This window comes from Cnephaeus nilssonii (genome assembly GCF_951640355.1).
Source record: "Cnephaeus nilssonii genome assembly, chromosome: 13".
In the NCBI taxonomy this organism is placed as follows: domain Eukaryota; kingdom Metazoa; phylum Chordata; class Mammalia; order Chiroptera; family Vespertilionidae; genus Cnephaeus; species Cnephaeus nilssonii.
The window spans coordinates 120,660-140,072 of record NC_137084.1 but is presented as its reverse complement, the minus strand read 5'-3'; the positions used below and the strand labels follow the sequence as shown (position 1 = coordinate 140,072).

The window sequence follows — 19,413 nt, the reverse complement described above, 5'->3', positions numbered from 1 at the left end:
CCGTCCTGCCTGCTTCGTTTTCCTGACCCTTCTTTCAACCAGCGATGGCTGAAAGCCATCACTCCTTCCTCCGTGGGAAGGGGCTGTGCTTCCTGGGGACTCTATGGGGCTCGGGCTGGAGGAGGGACACCTTCACTCTCCATTGGGTAGCCCAGGGAAGGAGGGGTTCAGAAATGTCTGGGCCCTGGCTGGTTTGGCTCATTGGGTAGAGCATCAGCCTGCGGACTGAAGGGTCTCGGGTTCGATTCCGGTCAAGGGCACTTGCCCGGGTTGGAGGCTCAATCCCCGGGAGGAGGTGTGCAGGAGGCAGACAATCCATGTTGATGTTTCTCTCCCTTCCTCTCTGAAATCAATAAAAATATTTTTTTTAAAAAAAAAAGAAAGAAATGTCTGGGCTGTCTAGCTACACCTCCCCCAAATAATTACCTTCCAGGCTCCTAGGGCTGGTCAGCTCCCGGAGCAGGACCCTTTGTGCCCTTTCCCTGAAATGAGTCCCAGCGCTGGCACAGGGCCTGGCCCCGAGAAGGCACTCAGTAAATATTTGAGGATCAGTAGATGCGTGGCTGCCTGTCCTCTGCCCCTTTGGCGCCCTGGCCTCCTTCTGGGGGAGACAAGGTCCTCTTCTGCCGAGGGGGGCCCTGCTGCCCCACAGGCCGCTTCAGCCTCCAATCCTGGCTTGGAGGTCACCTCCTGGGTGGCCTCTGGGGACGCCCACCTGCTCCATGAGTAGCTGGCCCTGTTTGCTTCCGGTCACACTTGCCGGAGGTGTAATTACCTGTGTTTGTTCTCGCTCTGGACTCGAGCGTCCCAGCGGCCGGCTGGTGTGTTCCCAAAGGACCGGCTGGGGGCCGACCCACATAGTCTTTAGGGGGGGGGGGGGGGGGCACCCTGTCGGGGTGGGCCCGGTGAGCCTGTTTAGTGGTGGCTTTTCACTGGAAACGTCTAGGGCTAGAGGTTCTCGGTGGGGCGGGGGAGGGGGGGGGCGGCGCTGCCCTGTCCCCACCACACACACCACAGTCCAGGAGATGCGTGACCCAGGCGACCCAGCTCGCCTCCGAGCTTCCAGGCTCCTCCCCAGCGAAGTGGGGACGCGCGCTCCCACCTCCGGGAGTCGCGGAGAAGGGTGAGCACCGATGCTGCAGGGAGAGCGCGCGCGGGGCGCACTCGCGGGCCGGGCCCCGCTAGCGAAGGCTCCCCCGGCGGCAGGCCCTACACGAACAAAGGCTGCGGGGGGCGGGGGACAGGGGGCTGGCGCCAGTTCAGGCCCGACCGCGGGGAGAAGACCCTCGCGGGGAACCCGGTCAGCCGGACCCGCCGCGGGTCTGTGTGCGGTGAGGCTGGGGATCCCCGGGAGAGGCAGAGATGGTGCTGGGAAAGATGGGGTCCCAGGCGCGCACAGGGACCCCTCGCGGCCCCTTTAAGAGCCAGTGTCCGGGTGCGGGGTGAGGGCAGAGGGCGGAGGGCAGTAGAGGCGAGCCCGGCCCCCCGCCCTCCGCGGCCTCCGCCTCTCATCTGCACCCAAAGCTGGGCTCCGGCTGACGTCACCTGCCCCCGAGCCGCGCACGCTGATTGGCTGCAGGTGACGTCAGGGGCTTTTTTCGCTCGGCATGACCTCATCCCCGCCGGCGGCCCCGCCCTCCGCCCCGGGCCTGTCACTCGCGGGCGAGCGGTGGCCGAGCCGGCTCCGCGCCCCCCATCCGGACGCCCGAGCCCGAGCCGAGCCCGAGCCTGAGCAGCACCGGCCGCGCCCGCCGAGCCGCGGGTGGGATGCGCGCCGTGAGTGCGCGTGCCCGCCCGCAGTGCGCGCGTCCCGGCCCGAGCAAGCGCTCCCTGCGGCGGCCGTGGCGGCGACGGCGGCGACGGCGACGCGGCCCGCACGCTCCCCGGTCCCCTGTCCCGGCTGCGTGGGCCCCAGCCGGGCCCATGGGCGGCGCATCTGACCCTGCGCGCTGAGCGCGACGCGGTCCCCGGTGCGCCCCCGAGGCGAGCGTGAACGAGGTGAGCGGGTGGGCGGGCGGGGGGCGCCAGTGGGGAGGAGGTTAACCGCACGGAGGAGCCCGGGCGTCCGGTCCGGGGGCGCCACCTCGGGAGCGCTCGGGGGTTGCGTCCGGAGGGCTCCCGGGAGGAGGAGGCAGCCAGAAGGTGAGCGGCCCCGGCTCGCGGGTTGCCGGCCCTAAACCCAGCTCACAGGGATGCCACGACCGGACAGGGAAGCCCTTCCCCCGCCTCTTGCAGCGCCCAGCGGCCCCGGGCCTGGCCCACGCCCTGCCACCGCCTCGCCGCCTTTCTCCTTGCGATTGCTGCTTATCTTGGCGGGGGGAGGGGTATGAATTAAGGACCCAGAGGGACCGTTTGAGATCCAGAGGGTACCTGTTGGGACCACTGCACTAGCCTGCGACGCCGCGGCCGCCCCCTCCCCCCTCACACACACACACTCAGCCCCCGTTGGGGCGCAGAATTGGAGAAGGGCGTCCCTACTGCGGGCTTGTGGGGTGCAGAGGCTGTGGCTACGGGAGCGGAGGGCCTTTGGCCTGCGGAAGCCTCAGGAAAGGACTCATTCCGAGTGGGGGGGGAGGGTGGCTGCAGATCCACCTCTCCTGTGTACCCAGGCCGCCGCTGGCACCCCCACCTCTGGGTGCTCAGCTGGCCACTGCGGAATAAAGACAGTCGCCAGGCCGCTGCGGAGGCAGCCCGGGTGCTGGGGGAGGGGCTGGCACTGCCAGGCTGAGTGCAGCCAGCCTCCCTCTGCCTGTCTACCCACCTGGGGGTGGTACTTAGCAGCCTGGCCTGGGGGGGAGGGGGCATCAATGGGCCCAGCCCATAGCAGGTTATGTTCTGGGAGAATTTGCCTTCTGGCTGCTGCTGGGGGTAGTCGGCCTGGGGCTGCAGTGATGCAGGGGGAGTGGGAATGGGGGCTGGGGGAGCCGGTGGCAGGATCTGGTGTGGCATCTGCAGTGTGCCCGTTGTGCAGCGTGGGGTGCCGGCAGGGGGGGAGGGGGGTTTGCTGCGGGCCAGGGGAGCAGTGTTCTCCCTGCTCTGGGCCCCAGACCTTGCCCCCAGGGCAGCCCTGGGCTGTGAGCAGCATCAGCGCCCCTCCCTGCTCAGAGGACAGATGTCCCCTGCCCTCACTCAGATGGCCAATGAGCACTGGCCAAGGATGGGCTGCATCCTGAGGTCGTGGCCATCAGTGGGGCTGGGAGAGTTGCTGGGCAGGTTCTCATCCCTGCTGCCCTCAGCCCGAGGGAAGGCTCCTGGCTCCAGTGGCTGCCTCCAGGAAGGGTGAGCTCCGTGAACGGAGATGCAGGAAGATGCTCGGGGCCATCCTGTGCTCCAGGGCCCTTCCCAGCATCACTTCTCCTCAGGATGAGGCTGACTTTGGGGTCCAGAAGTTTCTCCTGGACAGAGGGCTCCGGCGGCCATGGCTGTGGCCAGGGGAGGCTAGAGGGAATCCTGGTTATGTTTCCAAGATGTGAGGCTCAGATGGAAAGGAGAAGAGGGGGCCGAACCCACCGCAAAGAGACGTGGTCAGACTGACCGGGGATGCAGGAGCTGAGGCACTTCTCCGGCACAGCTCTGCCTGGGCAGGAACGGGAGATGCTCGGGGCTGGTCCAGGTGGGAGACCTGGAGGGTGGTGACCAGCAGCAGCCTGGGCAGACCTGGTGTGCACCCCGGGGACAAGCCCTGCAGATCAGTGAGGCCAGAGCACGCCAGGCAGGAGCAGAGGAAGCCCGGGCATTGCAGGGTCAGTCCCACCTGCCTTTCCAAGGCCCCACATGCCAAGCCCTCCCACCCCAGGTCACCCCAAGACCCCTGGGTACCAAGGGGGCAGAGCCCCACCCCCCTCTATCCCAAGTCCATAGCCTCCCTGGGCTGGCCAGGGCAGTGAAGCCAGCTTGGGTCCTGTCCTAGCCACCCCTGGGTGCCGAGAGGGGAGCAGGGGTGTGACATGTGGGGTCCCTGATGAGCATAGGTGGGGGTGGTGTGAGCTAGCCCGCGGGGAGCACTGAAGCCTGCCTCTGGAGGTCTCGGTGTGGCCTTTCCGCCCCTGGGGCATAGCAAGCTGGACATCTCGGTCCCTCCACGCTGGCTTTCCCTGGGCGCCTGCCTGTTGGTGCCAGGCACCACTCCTCTGAGGAAGAGCCACAGTCCCATCCTCAGTCTTGATAGCCTAGCCACCTCTGCAGGTAGTGAGCTCCCGGTCCCTAGATGCCGAGCAGAAGGCACAGTGGTGAGGGTGCTGTCAGCTGTGTTTCCTGGTCATGCATGCACTCAGGTACATGCGTGTGCTGCACGGAGGCCCTGGGAGCGACGGTGTAAAGTCGTGGGGCTGGCACGGGGGGTTGGGTGTCCTGGGACCTAGAGGGATTGGGCATGGCATGCAGAGGGTGAGGACACCTATGTCCAGTGACCACATGTGTGTGCACACACATTTGGGTGTGAGTAAGTATACATGGCAGGGTGGGGTGAGGTGCATTGTGGGAAAGGGGTAAGCATGGCTCTGTGTGTGGTCAGTGTGCAAAGGGGTATGTCCCAGCAGGCATAGCGTTGTGCACCCCGCACAGCAGCCAGGCTGCACCCAGCCAGGACAGGGAGGGGTCTCCTGCCTCTGGACTGGGAACAGCCTCTGATGGGGTGTGGGCTGTGCCTCTCTCCCTCCCACACCCAGGCTCCGGAATAGGAGGTGGTCGGGGGCTCTCCCCCTCAGTTCCCAGGAATGGGGTCTGGGCTGAGACTGGGGCGGGTCCTTGAAAGCAGGGAGGCCCAAGACCCTACAATAGCTATTTCCTCTGTACCCACCTGGCCTGCTCTAGCCCCACTGGACTGCTCGAGGCTGTCCTGAGCGTTCCCACCCGATCCCCACTCTGTGCCCAGTGCTCAGCCCCATCCACACAGCCCAAGAGGGACAGGTAAGCTGTAGGTCCAAGGAGGCCTGTGGGTGAGGATGCATTCCCAGGAGGCCAGCTCTGTGCCAGGGGTCTCCTGCAGGAGGGGTTCAGGCCAGACCTTGGCCATCCGGAGCCTGTGCAGGGTGGAGAGGGGAGGGGCCTCATGGCCCTGGCTGGGGGTGGTCCCAGCCCCCAGGTCCTGGGCACCTGCAAGGCTAGGGAGGGGGAGCAAGTGAGGAGGGGGACCTGCCACTCTACAGAGCCAGCCTGCTCAGGGGCTGCTGAGGCAGGAGGAGCGGTTGCCTGGCACCTCTGCTGTTGCCATGGTGACTACGGAGGTGCTAACTGACTAATGAGTCCCCCTTGGCTGCAAATAACAATACTGTAGTGGTTAATAGGGCCTCGCTGGCAGATCCTGGGGAGGCAGGGGGGGGACCAGGTAGGGCCTAGGGCCGGGCTGCCCACCCCCCTGCAGCCCCAGCGGGCATCGCCCCTCCCTTCTCTGGTCTCCGCCTCACCCCGCTCCCTGCCTTCCTCCAACCTGGATTCACACCCTGCTGGTTTGAGGGGCAGTTAAAGACCGGAGGGCATATAGTGCCCTCCACTCTCCCAGCCCCTCCCTCTTCCCTGTGCTGGAGTTCAATTTGGCTCTTGGAGTTTTAGGTGGGAGGTGACTGCCCCACCCACCTGATGAGGACATGGAGGCAAGTGCCAGGTGCAGGACCCCCTGGCCCACAGTGCCCCCCGCCCCCAACTGTGTCCCTCTCAGGGTCCTGGGCCTCTGAGCTGGGCTCTTGGTTCCATGTCCCAGGGCAGGAGGCTCTGCTGGGCCTGCAGGAGAGGGTATGGGAGGCCTCGTGGCTGTGGCCGGTCTCAGCCTTGAAGAGGTGCAGATTAGAACCCAGAAGCTTTCCAAACTGCTCGTGAAGGAATCAAATAGCCACCCCCGCCCCCCAAGCTGGGCGGGGATGTGGTGGAGGGAAGAACTGATGGAATGAGACCTGGGGTTCTGTCCAGTCTCCTTGGTGTGACCTTGGGCTGGTCCCACCCCTTCCCTGAGCCTCAGTTTCCCATCTTAAAGCAAAGGCAGGGCCTGGCAGGTGGGGTGGGATGGCAGAGACTTGGCACTGAGCCCCCAGGAGGGGGCTTCCACCCAGAGTTCTGCAGTCTCCTTAACCTCCTCCTCCCTCCGTTCACCCCTCAGCCCAGGGTCTTTGAGACATGCTGAGGATCCCAGATATGCATCACCCATGTTGACCTTTATCCTTGGGTTGCCCCCACCCCACCCCATCCTGGGATCTACCAGCCCTTTGAAGGTGCTCCCAGACCCCAGGCCCCCACTGTGCTAGAGACCCGCTGTCACCACCCCCTTTTTGTGAGCGTGAGACACGCCCTGCGGGGAAGGATACTGGCTGCAGACGCTGGGTGGCGAGCGCGCAGCAAGCTCTAGGCCTGGGCTGCAGACCTGGAAAGGTTGTGGCAGCAGAGGAGTCCCCAGGAGCCCAGCAGCCTGCGGAGGCAGCTCTGACCCCATCCCCCACCCCGTCTAGATTATCAGCTTATGGAGCGATTGGGTCACTCAGATCAGAGAGGAAGGGTGTACCGCCTGGGGGGAGGGGACTTGGCAGCGAGGGGCCCTGGGGATTGGGAAGATGTGGGGTCCAGAGAGGGGAGGGGCGGTAACAGAAACCCCAGGGGTGTGCCATCCATGTAGCAGGGTCCCTCGCACTGTCAGAGCTAGCAGAGGGATGCCGATCCCCCCTCCCTCCCCAGAGGAAGGCTGTGGGTGCAGGCTCCGGCCTCCTGGGTGCTGGGGTCACATACTGGCCCCTCCAAGGCTGCTGCTGACTGGCCACCTCTCCCTGCAGGTCTGGTACCATGCCCAGTCACTCCGAACCCTAGGCCACACCTGGGCCATCGGAGCAGCCCCTGCTCACTTCAGGGGGCACCCCCTCCCCACTGCCCACTGCCTGCCATGGCCGGGGACCGGCTCCCCAGGAAGGTGATGGATGCTAGGAAGCTGGCCAGCCTGCTGCGGGGCGGGCCCGGAGGGCCCCTGGTCATCGACAGCCGCTCCTTCGTCGAGTACAACCGCTGGCACGTGCTCAGCTCCGTCAACATCTGCTGCTCCAAGCTGGTGAAGCGGCGGCTGCAGCAGGGCAAGGTGACCATCGCGGAGCTCATTCAGCCCGCCGTGCGCAGCCAGGTACCGGCGCGTCCAGTCCCGCTGCCCGCCTCCCCACCGGCTCCCGTCACCCCCAGGTGCAGGCTGAGCTCCTCAGCCCGGTGCACAGGGCATGTCTGGGGCAGCCGCCCCCACCCTGCCCTTGAACCCACATCGGGCTCCTCAGGGTCAAAATGCTCAGAGCCACCCACTCCCGGGCTGCTGTGGGCAGCGCCCCTGCTCCTGCAGCTTCATCCCCAGGGCGGCTCTCACTGACCCCATCGCCCCTGCCCACCCTCCCAGAGCCTTCCCACCCTGTCTGGATCCTCACTCAGCCCCGCACGGAGCTTTTCACACACACCAGACAAGGCCATGTCCCAGGGGCCCAGCATGGGCCCAGAGAGGAGTATGAGTAGATGAGCGAGGTGTGACCGGGCACCGGGACCCAGGCGGCAAGGGGCAGTGGACCAGGATGGCAGCTGGGGTGGCTGCGAGGACTCAGAGGAGGATGGGGCGCGGCCAAGGGGCTTATAATGAGCCGTCTTCGTCCCCAGCGCCCCGCCCCCGCCCCCCGCCCCCGTTCTTTCCCCTCTCAAGTCCTGAGTGACCCAGAATTCTCTCTGTGGCTCCCAAGAATGTCGGGTCACCTGCAATGGACAGTCCTGTCTCTGCTCCCAGTAGCATCAAGTCCAGCTGGGGAGGGACAGACAACAGGGCCAGTGGCCTGGGAAGACAGAGGCACTTCTCATGGGGGTGGGGTGACATGCCAGCAGCCTTGGAAGCTGTGGGGAGCTCTCAGTCACGGGCCCTGTCCCTTGCAGAGCCGGTTGTGAGAGGACCCAGGTGAGAGCCCCCACCCCAGGGGCTGACCCAGACGGACTCCCTGCAGCCTCAATGAGGGGAATCCGGTCATTAATCACCCCCAGCGAGGACTCCCTGCCAGAGTGCAACCCCATTGGCTGCCGGTGACATCATCGGGCTGGGGTTGGCAGCTCTGCTGGCTTAAGGGCTGAGCGCTTGGGTGGCGGGGGCATCAGCCTCTCTCTAAGCAAAAGCTGCTGAACATCTGGCCCCCAGGCTGGGCACTGGGAGGGGGAGGAGGGCAGGTGGAGCCCAGCCTCCAGCTGCTGCCTCCGGAATTGGGGGCTTTTGCTGCAGCCCTGTCTCCCCTTAGCTGGCTGGGGGTGCAGGGAGAGGAGAGCCAGACCCAAAGGTACCCTGCCTTCAAATCCCCAAAATGTGCCTCCCGGGGACTCTGAGGGTGGTTCCCCTCACCTCGGCCAACGTGGGGGCCAGCCCAGTCCCTGGCTGTGCCATCCTGTTGCTGTGAGCCCTGCATGTGTGCCTGCTGGGGACCTGCCACAGCCTCCTGTTGTCTCTTCCGCGTGGGTCTGGCCCACAGCGGACACCCACAGTGTTCGTTCCCTTCACTCTTGTACGTGGCGGCATGGGGACCAGTGTCCCCGTCTCTGCCTGCTCTGAGGGCCTGCCTGTGCGGCCATGGGTGTTTACACCTGTTCAGGTATACGGTGGGTGGTCGGGTGCCTGCCCTTCCCTCAAGGCAGCAAGGTGGCCGCAGACCCTCCCTTCTATCACCCGAGCCCCTTCCTGCTGGTGCTTGACCTCTGCCCTCTGCTCATGGCCTCAGGCAGAGGCCGAGGAGCCGCAGGACGTGGTTGTCTATGACCAGAGCACCCGGGATGCCAGCGTGCTGGCTGCAGACAGCTTCCTCTCCATCCTGCTCAGCAAGCTGGACGGCTGCTTCGACAGTGTGGCCATTCTCACAGGTGAGCTCCCAGGGCCTGGAGGGATGCAGGACACCTCTCCCTTGGCCTCTCTCACCCTTATCTGCTTGGCTGAGGGGTGGGAGGGGGGGCAGGGGCATCCAGGAGTCGGGGTTCCAGGTGGATCCACCCCTATTCTTCTCTCTAAGCCCAGAGATCAGTGTTGTCTGGGGCAGTGGTTCTGTAGTTCTTGGGGCCCCACCGTCCCTTCCCCTGGGTCCCCACACTTTGGGGCCCCCTCCACTAGCAGGTGAAGAGGTGGACAGAAGGAAACCCCCAAATACCTTTTGTGGTGGGAGTGGGGGAGATATCTAGGCAAAGATGTGGGTGGCTCGGCTGGCAGCCCCCCCACCCCCCAGCAACTATCCCAAGGAGGGGTCATAGGCCTCAGCCTCTAGAAACCCAGTCTGAGCAGAACTGGTCCCCCATTGAGAGGGCCCTTGAGGCTCCAGTGCAGCACAGGATACCTGGCAACAGCCCCTGGAGCATGCCCTCTGCCCGGTGGTCCTCAGAGGTCCCCATGGGTTTCCTGTTTCCCAGAGTAGCCAGGCCAGTCTGGAGGCTGGGAAGCCCCCTACACACACACACACACACACACACACACACACACACACACACACACACAGAGGTTCTGCTGGCTCCTTCCTCCTGAGGCACCTCTGTAGAGTCCACCTCCCGAGACCCTGGGATGGATGGAGCTGGCCTGTCCCAGGAATGTGCACCTTCCTTGCCCAGGACCAGGCTTTTTTGGGTGCTCCTGCCCCTGCCCTGTGTGTGCCAGGGGCTATGGAGGCCGGTGGAGTGGGAGGCGGCTGGGCGGCTGGTCTTGCCCTCACAATGCAATCCTGGACTCGCACAAACGCGCGCCAGGACGCCGCCCCACCCGCCGCCTCTGCTGCGCGCGCTCCAGCCCCCAGGCCGCCCCCCACTGCCCTCCCGGGAGGGTCCCCAAGGGTCCCCACCCACCCTTCGCGCCGGGGCTGCTCCCGCCTGGATCTCTAGACAGGGTCCAGGGGCGCCGTGCGAGGGGCCAGCCGCGGGGGCGCACCCGTCGGGCGGTGGCACCCCCAGCCCCAAGCCAGGGTGTCGCCCACCATCATTCAGCGACAGGACATGTGTCTGCTTCTTCAACACACCTGCCCTGAGCAGCAGCCACGAGAGGCACCGGCGGGGTGGTCGGTGGGTGCCAGGCTGTGGCATCAGGCACTAGGTGCACTGGGGCCCAGGTGGCAGAGGGGCAGTGCACTAGGATGGCATCCCGGTCAGGGCTGGTGCCCTCCAGGACCGGTGCCCAGAGGCAGCACAGACTTTCACCACAGCCTGCAAGGGAGGCTGCGGGCAGTCGGCTGGCTGCTTTCGCCAGGCTGCTCAGGCAGACTTCTCAGAGGAGGTGCCAGGTGAGCCCATCGTGTGGCTTAGCGTGGTGCCCAGGCACGCGTGCTGCTCTCTGCTCATGTGTCTGTTGCGGGCCCAATGCCCTGCACAGCTGGGTCTCCATGCAGCAGGTCTGCAGCTGTGCGTGGCTTTGGGAGGCTGGTGGCCAGCATCAGCCTGGTGTGTGTCCCACCTCCAGTGTCCCCAGCTCATCGCGGTGGGATGTGGGGTTTGTGTCTGTGTGGACCCAGAAGCCACAGAAAAGCAGACACTCTGACGGCACCACTGCCAGTTCCGTGTGGGGGCTGAGTGGGTGGGGATTGGAGGGGAGAGAGGTCAGAGGTCTGGGCTTTGTGCAGGTGTCCTGGGCAGCCGGGAATCCTCCCAGGGCCCAGCCAGGACCTGGCAGTGTGTGCATATGCACCTAGCACGAGTGGGAAGAGGGTCCCCGAGCTGCTTCGGGGACATGGGGAGGTGGCCAGAGCCTCTAGTGGTTTGTCTCCCGCCAGGGGGCCGGGACCCTCACCCCACACTGAGCTAGGATGCACCAGGAGGGCTCCCCGGGACCTGGCTGTGCCCCCTGGCCCTCTCTTCCCGCTCTCGCTGCCCCACCCTGCAAGGGTAGCGTATTTGCCCCATTTCTCTGAGAGCCGAGCCATGATTTCTCAGAGGGTCAAGAAATCATGACCCTCGTGGTATAAGGAGGGCTCATAGGGACCCCAAGTCAGGACCCAGACATGGGGACAGCCTCCTGGCCTTGCCCACAGCTCCCACCTGGAGGCAAGCAGGCCCTTGAGCAGTGAGAATAGGAAGGACAGGCTGAGGGGGCAAGAGGGGAACCCAGCACAGGGGTAGGTTGGCAGAGGCCAGAACTGGCAGACTGACCCCTGGGCCAGGGATGAAGGTCGCTGAGGAGCGCGGGGAAGAGGACAGCATCGCTGGAGGGAGCCCTCCGCCCGTCCCCCTCCCCCCCAACCCCCCACCTCCACCACCACTGGGAGGTTGTTGTTGTCGTGAGCGGGAGAGGGTCATGGGGTTAGGCGCACTGGGGTGCGAGAATCGGCTGCTGTGACCCCAGTTCCCTGTCCCCCACCCCCACCCCACTGGGCTGTGAGGTTGGGGGGTGGGGTGGGGGAGGGAGCCTGGCCCTTTAAGCAGCAGCGGCCTGGCCCAGCACCCATGGCCACTCCTGCGCGTTGCTGCGGAATGCGGGCTGGGGATGCCACCGCCAGAGGGGTGCGCCCCCGCGCCTGGCCCCGCGCACGGCGCCCCTGGACCCTGTCTGGAGATCCAGGCGGGAGCAGCCCCGGCGCGAAGGGTGGGTGGGGACCCTCCCGGGAGGGCAGTGGGGGGCGGCCTGGGGGCTGGAGCGCGGGGCAGAGGCGGCGGGTGGGGCGGCGACCCGGCGCGCGTTTGTGCGAGTCCAGGATTGCATTGTGAGGGCAAGACCAGCCGCAGCCCCTTCGGCCTGCCCCTGCCAAGCTGAGGGAGCAGGGTTGGCTGGGAAGGAGGAGTTTCTCCTGCAGGAAGTGGCTGCCAAGGGGGTAGGTAGGGGCGCCTTCCCAAGTCTGGGAGTGCGGGGACCTGCCGAGGGTCCGGGTTAGCCGCCACTCCCCAGAGCCTGGGCGTCCCTGACCTGGCATCTAGGGGGTTCATAGGGGACACCCCAAGCCAGTTGGCTCTAGCCAGGTGGGTCGTGGGGGCTGTACCTGAGGAATTGCAGCAAAGACTGGCAAGCTGTGCACCGTACAAACTTTCCTTGGGGGAGCCCCCCACCCCACGCTTGGACCAGGGGTCCCCTGGCTCTGGGTGATGAGCAGGAGCCGACCCCCAGGACCCAGCTTGGCCTCCTCTCCTGGGAACCTGGGAACTCCAAGGCTGGCACCTCCACTTCCTAGCCTGGAGGTCCCCCATGCCTCCCAAAGTCATGCCCCTTCATTGAGGTCACAGGGGCACTCTGGTGGGGGATTGCACAGACAACTCTGAGCTGGGCCGGGGTGAAGGCTGAGGCCCCCAGGTGTCTCTGTCCTTGGGATCAGCCAGATCTTCCGCAGACCAGGTCACACCTCACTCTGCTGCCTCCTCCAGCTGGAGAGGGTAGGCCTCGGCCCCATTGTCTCATTGGATGGACTGGTCCACTGAGACCAGAAATAGCAGCCTGCTGGGCGGGGAGCAGGGCAGGTGCCATGGGGCTTGTGTCCCCAGAAGTGCGGTCTGCCCCAGGATGCCACCTGGCAGGCCCTCCTCATTCTACAAGAGCTGGTGGCCACTGGGCACCCAGCCAGGCTGGTATGAGCGAGTCCATTCTCAGTGTGTCGTTGCCGTCATTTTCTGTGAGCCTCCCTACCTGGCCGTGTGGTGCGTAGGACGAGGAACAGCTCTGCCGTGGTCACGCACTGGGTCAGGGGTACCCCAGGGAAGAACCCCACCAGGTCATTCTGGCCAGTGGTGGGCTCCCTCCTCTGACCCTTGGCCCAGGACTCAGATGTGCTGTGCAGGACTGTGGCAGTGCACGTGCCAGCCACATGTAGTCTGTGTGCCCGCTGCCTACCCTGCGTGCTCCCAGTCCCCAGGGTGCCCAGCTCCTTGGTCTTTGCTGGTGGAATGAAGCCACAACTGGAGCGCAGATGCCCCTGCGGGCTGTGCCAATTCCAGTGGGTGATGTCATGCCCAGGAGGAGGGGAGGGCCCCCTCAGAAGCTCTTGCCTCCTGGTCCTGGCACCCAAGCCTGGCCTGGGGCTCCCAGCCAGATGGAGGCAGGGAGGTATTGCATCAGCCCAGGGGGAGAGGTGGAAGGCCCAGTCTGGCCCGGCCACAGGTATGGAGGAGCTGTGTGATCCACACCCACGGCCTGGGAGCCTGCCCCTGCCTGGGCCCTCGCGTGCTGTGCTGACCGCCACCTCGACCCCACGTTTTACGGGCATCACAGTGGCGTCCCCAGTGGGGCTAGCCCCTGACTAGCACGCAGAGGAATGTGGGCGCGCTAGTCAGGGGCTGTAGGCGCACAGCACGAGCTCAAGCTGCAGCGTGGGAGTGGGGAGATGGCCTCCAGCACCCAGCGCTGAGACCAGGGCTCAAGCCAGAGGGTCGGCTGTGGGGCCAGGGTGGGTGTGGCTGGGACACGGTGGCATCAGTGCCCTGGGCTCTCTCCTGCCCCAGCCAGCAGCCTGCCTGACTGTCTCCTCGCTCCTCCTACTGCAGGGGGCTTTGCCACCTTCTCCTCCTGCTTCCCCGGCCTCTGTGAGGGCAAGCCGGCTGCCCTGCTGCCTGTGAGCCTCTCCCAGCCCTGCCTGCCTGTGCCCAGTGTGGGCCTGACCCGCATCCTGCCTCACCTCTACCTGGGCTCTCAGAAGGATGTCCTGAACAAGGTGTGTGCACAGGCCAAGGGGGAAGGCGGCCGGGGAGGAAGGGAGCTGAGGGCCTGTGGGGGATGGATGAGCCCGGGTTGGGGTTACTGGAGGACCCAAGGGGTAGCAGCATTACTAGAGCCGGGCTGGGGGAAGGGCCCTGCAGGGCAGGGCGAGGAAGTAGTGCCCTGCCCCCTCAGCGGCAGAGCCCACATGCCGAACCGCTGATGTCACTGGGCCCCTGGCCAGCGCTGAAAGAATCCCGTGTTTTAAAAATGGTGACGAGGGAAGAGGGTAAAGCCACCGCCCAGGCTGCCCTAAAATTCCTGGGAGCCAGGCAGGCTGTGGGCGGGGCTGGCAGAGGCTGGGGGCTCCCGGGTGGAAATGGGTGGGGCTTCAGGGCCCAGCCCCGCGGCGCGGCGACTTCTGAGGCTCTGGGATCCGGGTGCCCCTGGTCCCGCCAGCTGCGCCCCCTTCCAACCTGCCCCCCCTGTCCCTCCAGGATCTGATGACCCAAAACGGAATAAGCTATGTCCTCAATGCCAGCAACTCCTGCCCCAAGCCGGACTTCATCTGCGAGAGCCGCTTCATGCGCATCCCCATCAACGACAACTACTGTGAAAAGCTGCTGCCCTGGCTGGACAAGTCCATCGAGTTCATCGGTGAGGGAGGCGCCTGCGCCCACTCCTGGGGCTGGTGGGCGGGAGGGGTGCTGCTCCCGGAGAGGTGGCTGCTATTATTAGCAGCAGGGAGGGCGCAGTTTCCTTACCTGGGGGAGGGAAGGACTGGCCACTCCTGCACTCACCTGGTCCCCATCCCCCGCCCCCAGATAAAGCCAAGCTGTCCAGCTGCCAAGTCATCGTCCACTGTCTCGCTGGCATCTCCCGCTCTGCCACCATCGCCATCGCTTACATCATGAAGACTATGGGCATGTCCTCAGACGACGCCTACAGGTAGCCAGGCTTCCCTCTGTGACTGGAGACTGCCTGCCCCCTCCTCTCCCCTCTCCACCCACTAGCATCAGAGTGGCCCAGGGTTCAGGGCCAGCTGGCTGTGGAGGGAAAGCGGGGAGGGAGGCCTGAGTCAGCCCCAGCACGTGTGGGTCTGGCAGCGGCTGTGTGCCCAGGATGGGCAGTTGGGGCCGGGGAGAGGTGGGCGCACAGCCTGTCCGTGGCCATCCAGGTTTGTGAAGGACCCGCGCCCATCCATTTCTTGCCCCAGGTTTGTGAAGGACCGGCGCCCGTCCATTTCGCCCAACTTCAACTTCCTGGGCCAGCTGCTGGAGTATGAGCGGAGCCTGAAGCTGCTGGCTGCCCTGCAAGGCGATGGGGCACCCCTCCCGGGGATGCCCGAGCACCTCCCAGGCCCTGCAGCCCCCTTGCCGCCACTGCCACCACCTACCTCAGAGAGTGCTGCCACGGGGAGTGCAGCAGCCAGCTCGGCCAGGGAGGGCAAGCGGGGCACGGGCAGGGAGCCCCCCTCGCCTGCTGCAGCCCCCGCGACCAGCGTGCTGCAGCAGGGTCTGCACGGCCTGCACCTCTCCTCCGACCGCCTCCAGGACACCAGCCGCCTCAAGCGCTCCTTCTCGCTCGACATCAAGTCGGCCTACACCCCCAGCCAGCGACCGGATGGCCCCGGGGCCCCTGACCCTGGCGAGGCCCCCAAGCTCTGCAAGCTGGACAGCCCATCCGGGGTACGAGGTCTGCCCTCGCCCAGCCCCGACAGCCCAGATGCAGCAACCGAGTTGCGCCCGCGGCCCCGCCGGCGGCTCCGACCTCCAGGGGGCTCCCCTGCCCGCTCCCCCGCACATGGCCTCGGCCTGAATTTTGGGGACACTGCCCGGCAGACTCCACGGCATGGCCTCTCGGCCCTGTCGGCGCCCGGGCTGCCTGGCCCAGGCCAGCCGGCCAGCCCTGGGGGCTGGGCACCGCCCCTGGACTCGCCAGGCACACCGTCGCCAGACGGGCTCTGGTGCTTCAGCCCTGAGGGTGCACAGGGGGTACAGCTTTCGCCCCTCGGCCTGGCTGGCCCACAGGGCACAGGCGGTGGTGATTTGCGACGGCGGGAGGCGGCGAGGGCCGAGTCCCGGGACGCGCGGACCAGCTGGCCCGAGGAGCCAGCACCAGAGACGCAATTTAAGCGTCGAAGCTGCCAGATGGAGTTCGAGGAGGGCATGGTGGAGGGGCGCGCCCGCAGTGAGGAGCTGGCCGCCCTGGGCAAGCAGGCCAGCTTCTCCGGCAGCGTGGAGGTCATCGAGGTGTCCTGACGGTGGCCAGCATCGGCCCCTCCGCGGGGACCCGGTGCCCCTGAGCCCTGCGCTGCCCTCGGCTGGGCCGCCAGCAGCCGGGCCCACTATAAATATATATTATATATAATGCAAAGAAAGGTAAATGGTTTTACTGCGATTTTTATCGAGAAGTAAATATTTCGATTTTTTATTTATTGAAGCTGTTCGTTCTGGCAATGACTTGGCAACAGTGAGGGTGGTCCTCCAAGCTCTATTTTTAGTCTGGTATTTAAACTGAGACACGTTTCTAAGCAATATGAGGCCACCCTTCAGTCGCAAGCTGGGTGCCAGGCCCGGGGTCCCCTCCCCGCCAGCCCCACCCTGAGGAAACACTGCTGACCATTGCAAAGAGGCTGCCGAGCTTTCGTGCACTTTTTACTTAAGAAAAAAGGGAAAAAAGGAAAAAAAAAAACCTTGCCACAAACTGAGCCGCAGAAACTCCCGCCTGCCCTCCCGCCCACTCCTCTCCGCATCCCCCCTCCTTTCTCGGGCTGTGCACCAAAGCCATAGGAGCTATGGTCCAGGAGTCCCTGCCACCCCTCTGCCAGATCCAGGCACTGTGTGTGGGTGCCAATGAGGGCACCTCCACCACCCGTTTCCCCAGGCCTGTGCCTGGCAGGTGCTGACCAGCACTGGGCCTGCCAAGGCGGGGGGCTGGGGTATAGAACAGGGTAGGATTGGTGAAGGGGGCTCTTGAGTGTCAGAGGCAGGGGTCCCGGAGCAGGGATGGAGGTGGAGTGCCCCCCACGCCCGCCTGAGCCAGGCCCACTTTCAGGGGCTCAGCAAGGCTATTCAAAGGTTGCCTCCCTCCCCTCTGCTCTGAGAGTGTCCCGGAGCGCCCTCTGGGGTGTCTGGCGAGAGGAGCTGAGCTCGCCGGCCTGCCATGCTGGCTGCACTGGTCAGAGGGCAGATGGGTTTAGGGTCTTATTCTGGGCTCTCCCCCCACCAGCCCGCCCCAGGCCAGACTTGGAAGTCAGGTGCACTGCAGGTGAGGGTTGCAAGGAGTGGCCACCTTGCCGAGGGAGGGCCGTGAGCACGTCCAGCCCCATGCTTGCAGAGTGGGGGGCCTTCGGCGATGCAGGATGTGTCTCCCAAGTCTACCCGGCCCTCACAGGGGCCTCAGAGGAGAGAAACCCCCTGCACACCCCTTTCCTGGAGAGCTCTCCCCTCCGAAGCCTCCCGTATCTTCCAGGTGGCGTGCCGGGCCCCACCCAGGCGGCTTTGGGCCCAGCTGGGCTGGCCTGGGAGTGAGGGCAGGAGAAAAGGCCCAGCCACCTGGCCCCATACCCACTGGGGTTATTGGGACCCAAGGTTTTTAGAGTAGATGTCCCCCGACCTCAGAAGTCCTAGGGTCCAGGATGTGGAGCTGGCCCCGTAGGGAAGCTGGCAGGAGGGGTGGCCCCGGCAGGACTGAGTCCCACCCCCAGCTGCCCCTCTGGCTGTTTCTATTTGTTCTTCTTTGGACCCACAGCCCCGTGTCCCTGTCATGCCTCCTCTAAGCAAGCAGACGTCCTGTTCCTGCTCTCTGTCCCCACCCCGTCCCCCAAGAAATAAGCTATCATTGTTGTATTTGCAATCTATGGATTAGAGGTTTAAGTATTTATTAATATTGGTTAATTATTATTATTATTGATTATGTAAATTGCCTCCTGTTTGTCTGTTGTGTTGGGTTTCTGAGGTGACACTAGGTGGAGTGCTGTCCAGGAGACAGTGGTCCGGGCCACTCGTGTGGCCCAGCACTCTGGAGGCAGGTCTCACGGGGGGCGGGCGGGGGTGCTCTTGCTGTTGAGGCACTGGTCACCCCAAAAGGAGCAGCTGCAACCAGAAGGTCCCCTTTGTGTGCTGGGGGCCCCTCCCTGGTCATTTCCACCCCCTGACCCAGGCCGGGAGGGGTGGGCCTCAGTCCTCTCCAAGTCCCCTTCAGCTCTCTACCCTCCTGCCCGCCCCCCACCTCCATGCCCTGGTCTTGGGGTGGCCCCAGAATGGATCGGCCCCCTCCTATTATTTGCTGGAAAGTCCAGCGGAGGAGAGGTGGCAGGTCCCCCCACTGCACGGCTCCAGTCTCTCTGGACTGGGCTGCCCGGAACCCTCCCCCAGCGCGGCCACACGTTCTGCTCCCCTCCTGCCCCCTTCTTTTGTATTTGGGAAAATTGTGTTGTAATAAATCCTGAGATGGATGTTTTCTCCACGCGTCTGCTGCCTCTTTCTTCAGGGTGGGAGGGCGAGGAGGGGTCCTGGAGGCCCCTCTGAGGCCAGGAGGTCGGGATGTTGGGCCTGGAAAGCTGGACTGCCCCAAACCCGGAGGGCAGAGGGCAGGGCAGGTGGGGTGGGGGGAGGGCATCACTGAGGAGGTCCGGTGTGGAACCCTTCCTGTTACCAGCTAGTGAGGACTTGGGTAACTTAGAACCAAGTGAATGAAAACTCAGCTCTGCCCTAACTGGTTTGGCTCAGTGGATAGAGCATCAGCCTGCGGACTGAAAGGTCCCAGGTTCGATTCTGGTCAAGGGCATGTACCTTGGTTGTGGGCACATCTCCAATGGGGGATGTGCAGGAGGCAACTGATTGATGTTTCTCTCTCATCGATGTTTCTAACTCTCTATCCCTCTCCCTTCCTCTCTGTAAAAAAAACAATAAAATATATTAAAAAAAAAGAAAGAAAGAAAACTCAGCTCTGCCCTTCCACTGCCCCCATTCCTCTCCCCAGGAGTCACCTGGGGTCCCGTGTGGGCCCACGTGTGCACATACCTACGATGGCTCTTCCTTTTCATCAGAAATGGGGTCCAGCTACGTAGAGTGTCTGCAGCCAGCTTTGCTTTTTAAATATCATGGAAATAATTTGTTGAAGTAATTTGGTGCAAGGGCCTCTGGTGTCACCACCACCCTTGGGCCCCCACTGGATTCCGTTCCCTGGAGGCCACCCCCGCCCACCCTCGGACCTCCCTCCCCGGTCGCAGTCGCCAGGCAGCAGAGGCTGCAGGCTGCGTGGTGTGTGCGGTCCTATGGGACTCACAGGGTAGGCTTCAGACAGGCTGCCCTGGGTCCCTCCCCAGTTTGCCTGGTGGTTACCATAGCACAGCCCTGCTGCTGGACACCCGCTGTGTGCCAGGCACCTCGCTGGGCATTTCCTAGGCAGCTCCAAACAGGCCTGTGCCCTCGACCCCATGGTTCTGTGGCAAGTACCGTACGAGACCCACAGGGGCCTGACCTTGGAGGTTCGGGGCGCTTCTCTTATGCCAGGACCCTTCCTGCTTTGCAAGCAGGGAGGTAGCCCACACCAGTGACACCGGCCAGACCTGTGTGGCTGTGTGTGTATGTGAGTGCATGGGTGGGCGTGTCCACATACACGGGTGGGGGCTGTGGGAGGAGCTGGGGTCCTTGAATCCTGCACCCTTGAGAGTTCTGAAAGAGGCCGAAAGCTAGAATCATGGGCTGGCGCTCCAGCAAGGCTATTTTTAGCTAAAGAACATCTATTTATAACTCTGGCAGCCCCTTGGAGTCAATAAAAGGAGGACTGGAAAAAGCGGCTGTTGTCACAAGCAGCGTGAGGTGCTCCCCCACCTCTCATGCTCC

General features: G+C 64.5%; 1 protein-coding gene across 1 annotated transcript; it reads left to right on the top strand.

Moving 5' to 3' along the window:
- The first annotated feature begins 1,630 nt into the window (after positions 1-1,630).
- DUSP8 (dual specificity phosphatase 8) lies at positions 1,631-18,023 on the top strand. Its single transcript, XM_079787622.1, has 7 exons — positions 1,631-1,998; positions 6,756-7,093; positions 8,700-8,838; positions 13,411-13,577; positions 14,059-14,218; positions 14,386-14,509; positions 14,778-18,023. The coding sequence occupies exons 2-7, from the start codon at positions 6,863-6,865 to the stop codon at positions 15,820-15,822; spliced, it is 1,866 nt and encodes a 621-aa protein (XP_079643748.1). The 5' UTR covers positions 1,631-1,998; positions 6,756-6,862; the 3' UTR covers positions 15,823-18,023.
- The last annotated feature ends 1,390 nt before the right edge of the window (positions 18,024-19,413 follow it).

Bases quoted from the DNA above. Each gene is read 5' to 3' on its own strand.
- DUSP8 (XM_079787622.1), top strand. From the start codon at position 6,863: ATGGCCGGGGACCGGCTCCCCAGGAAGGTGATGGATGCTAGGAAGCTG. The intron at 8,839-13,410 runs GTGAGCTCCCAG...CTCCTACTGCAG, and splicing joins CAGTGTGGCCATTCTCACAG to GGGGCTTTGCCACCTTCTCC. The intron at 14,219-14,385 runs GTGAGGGAGGCG...CCCCGCCCCCAG, and splicing joins CAAGTCCATCGAGTTCATCG to ATAAAGCCAAGCTGTCCAGC.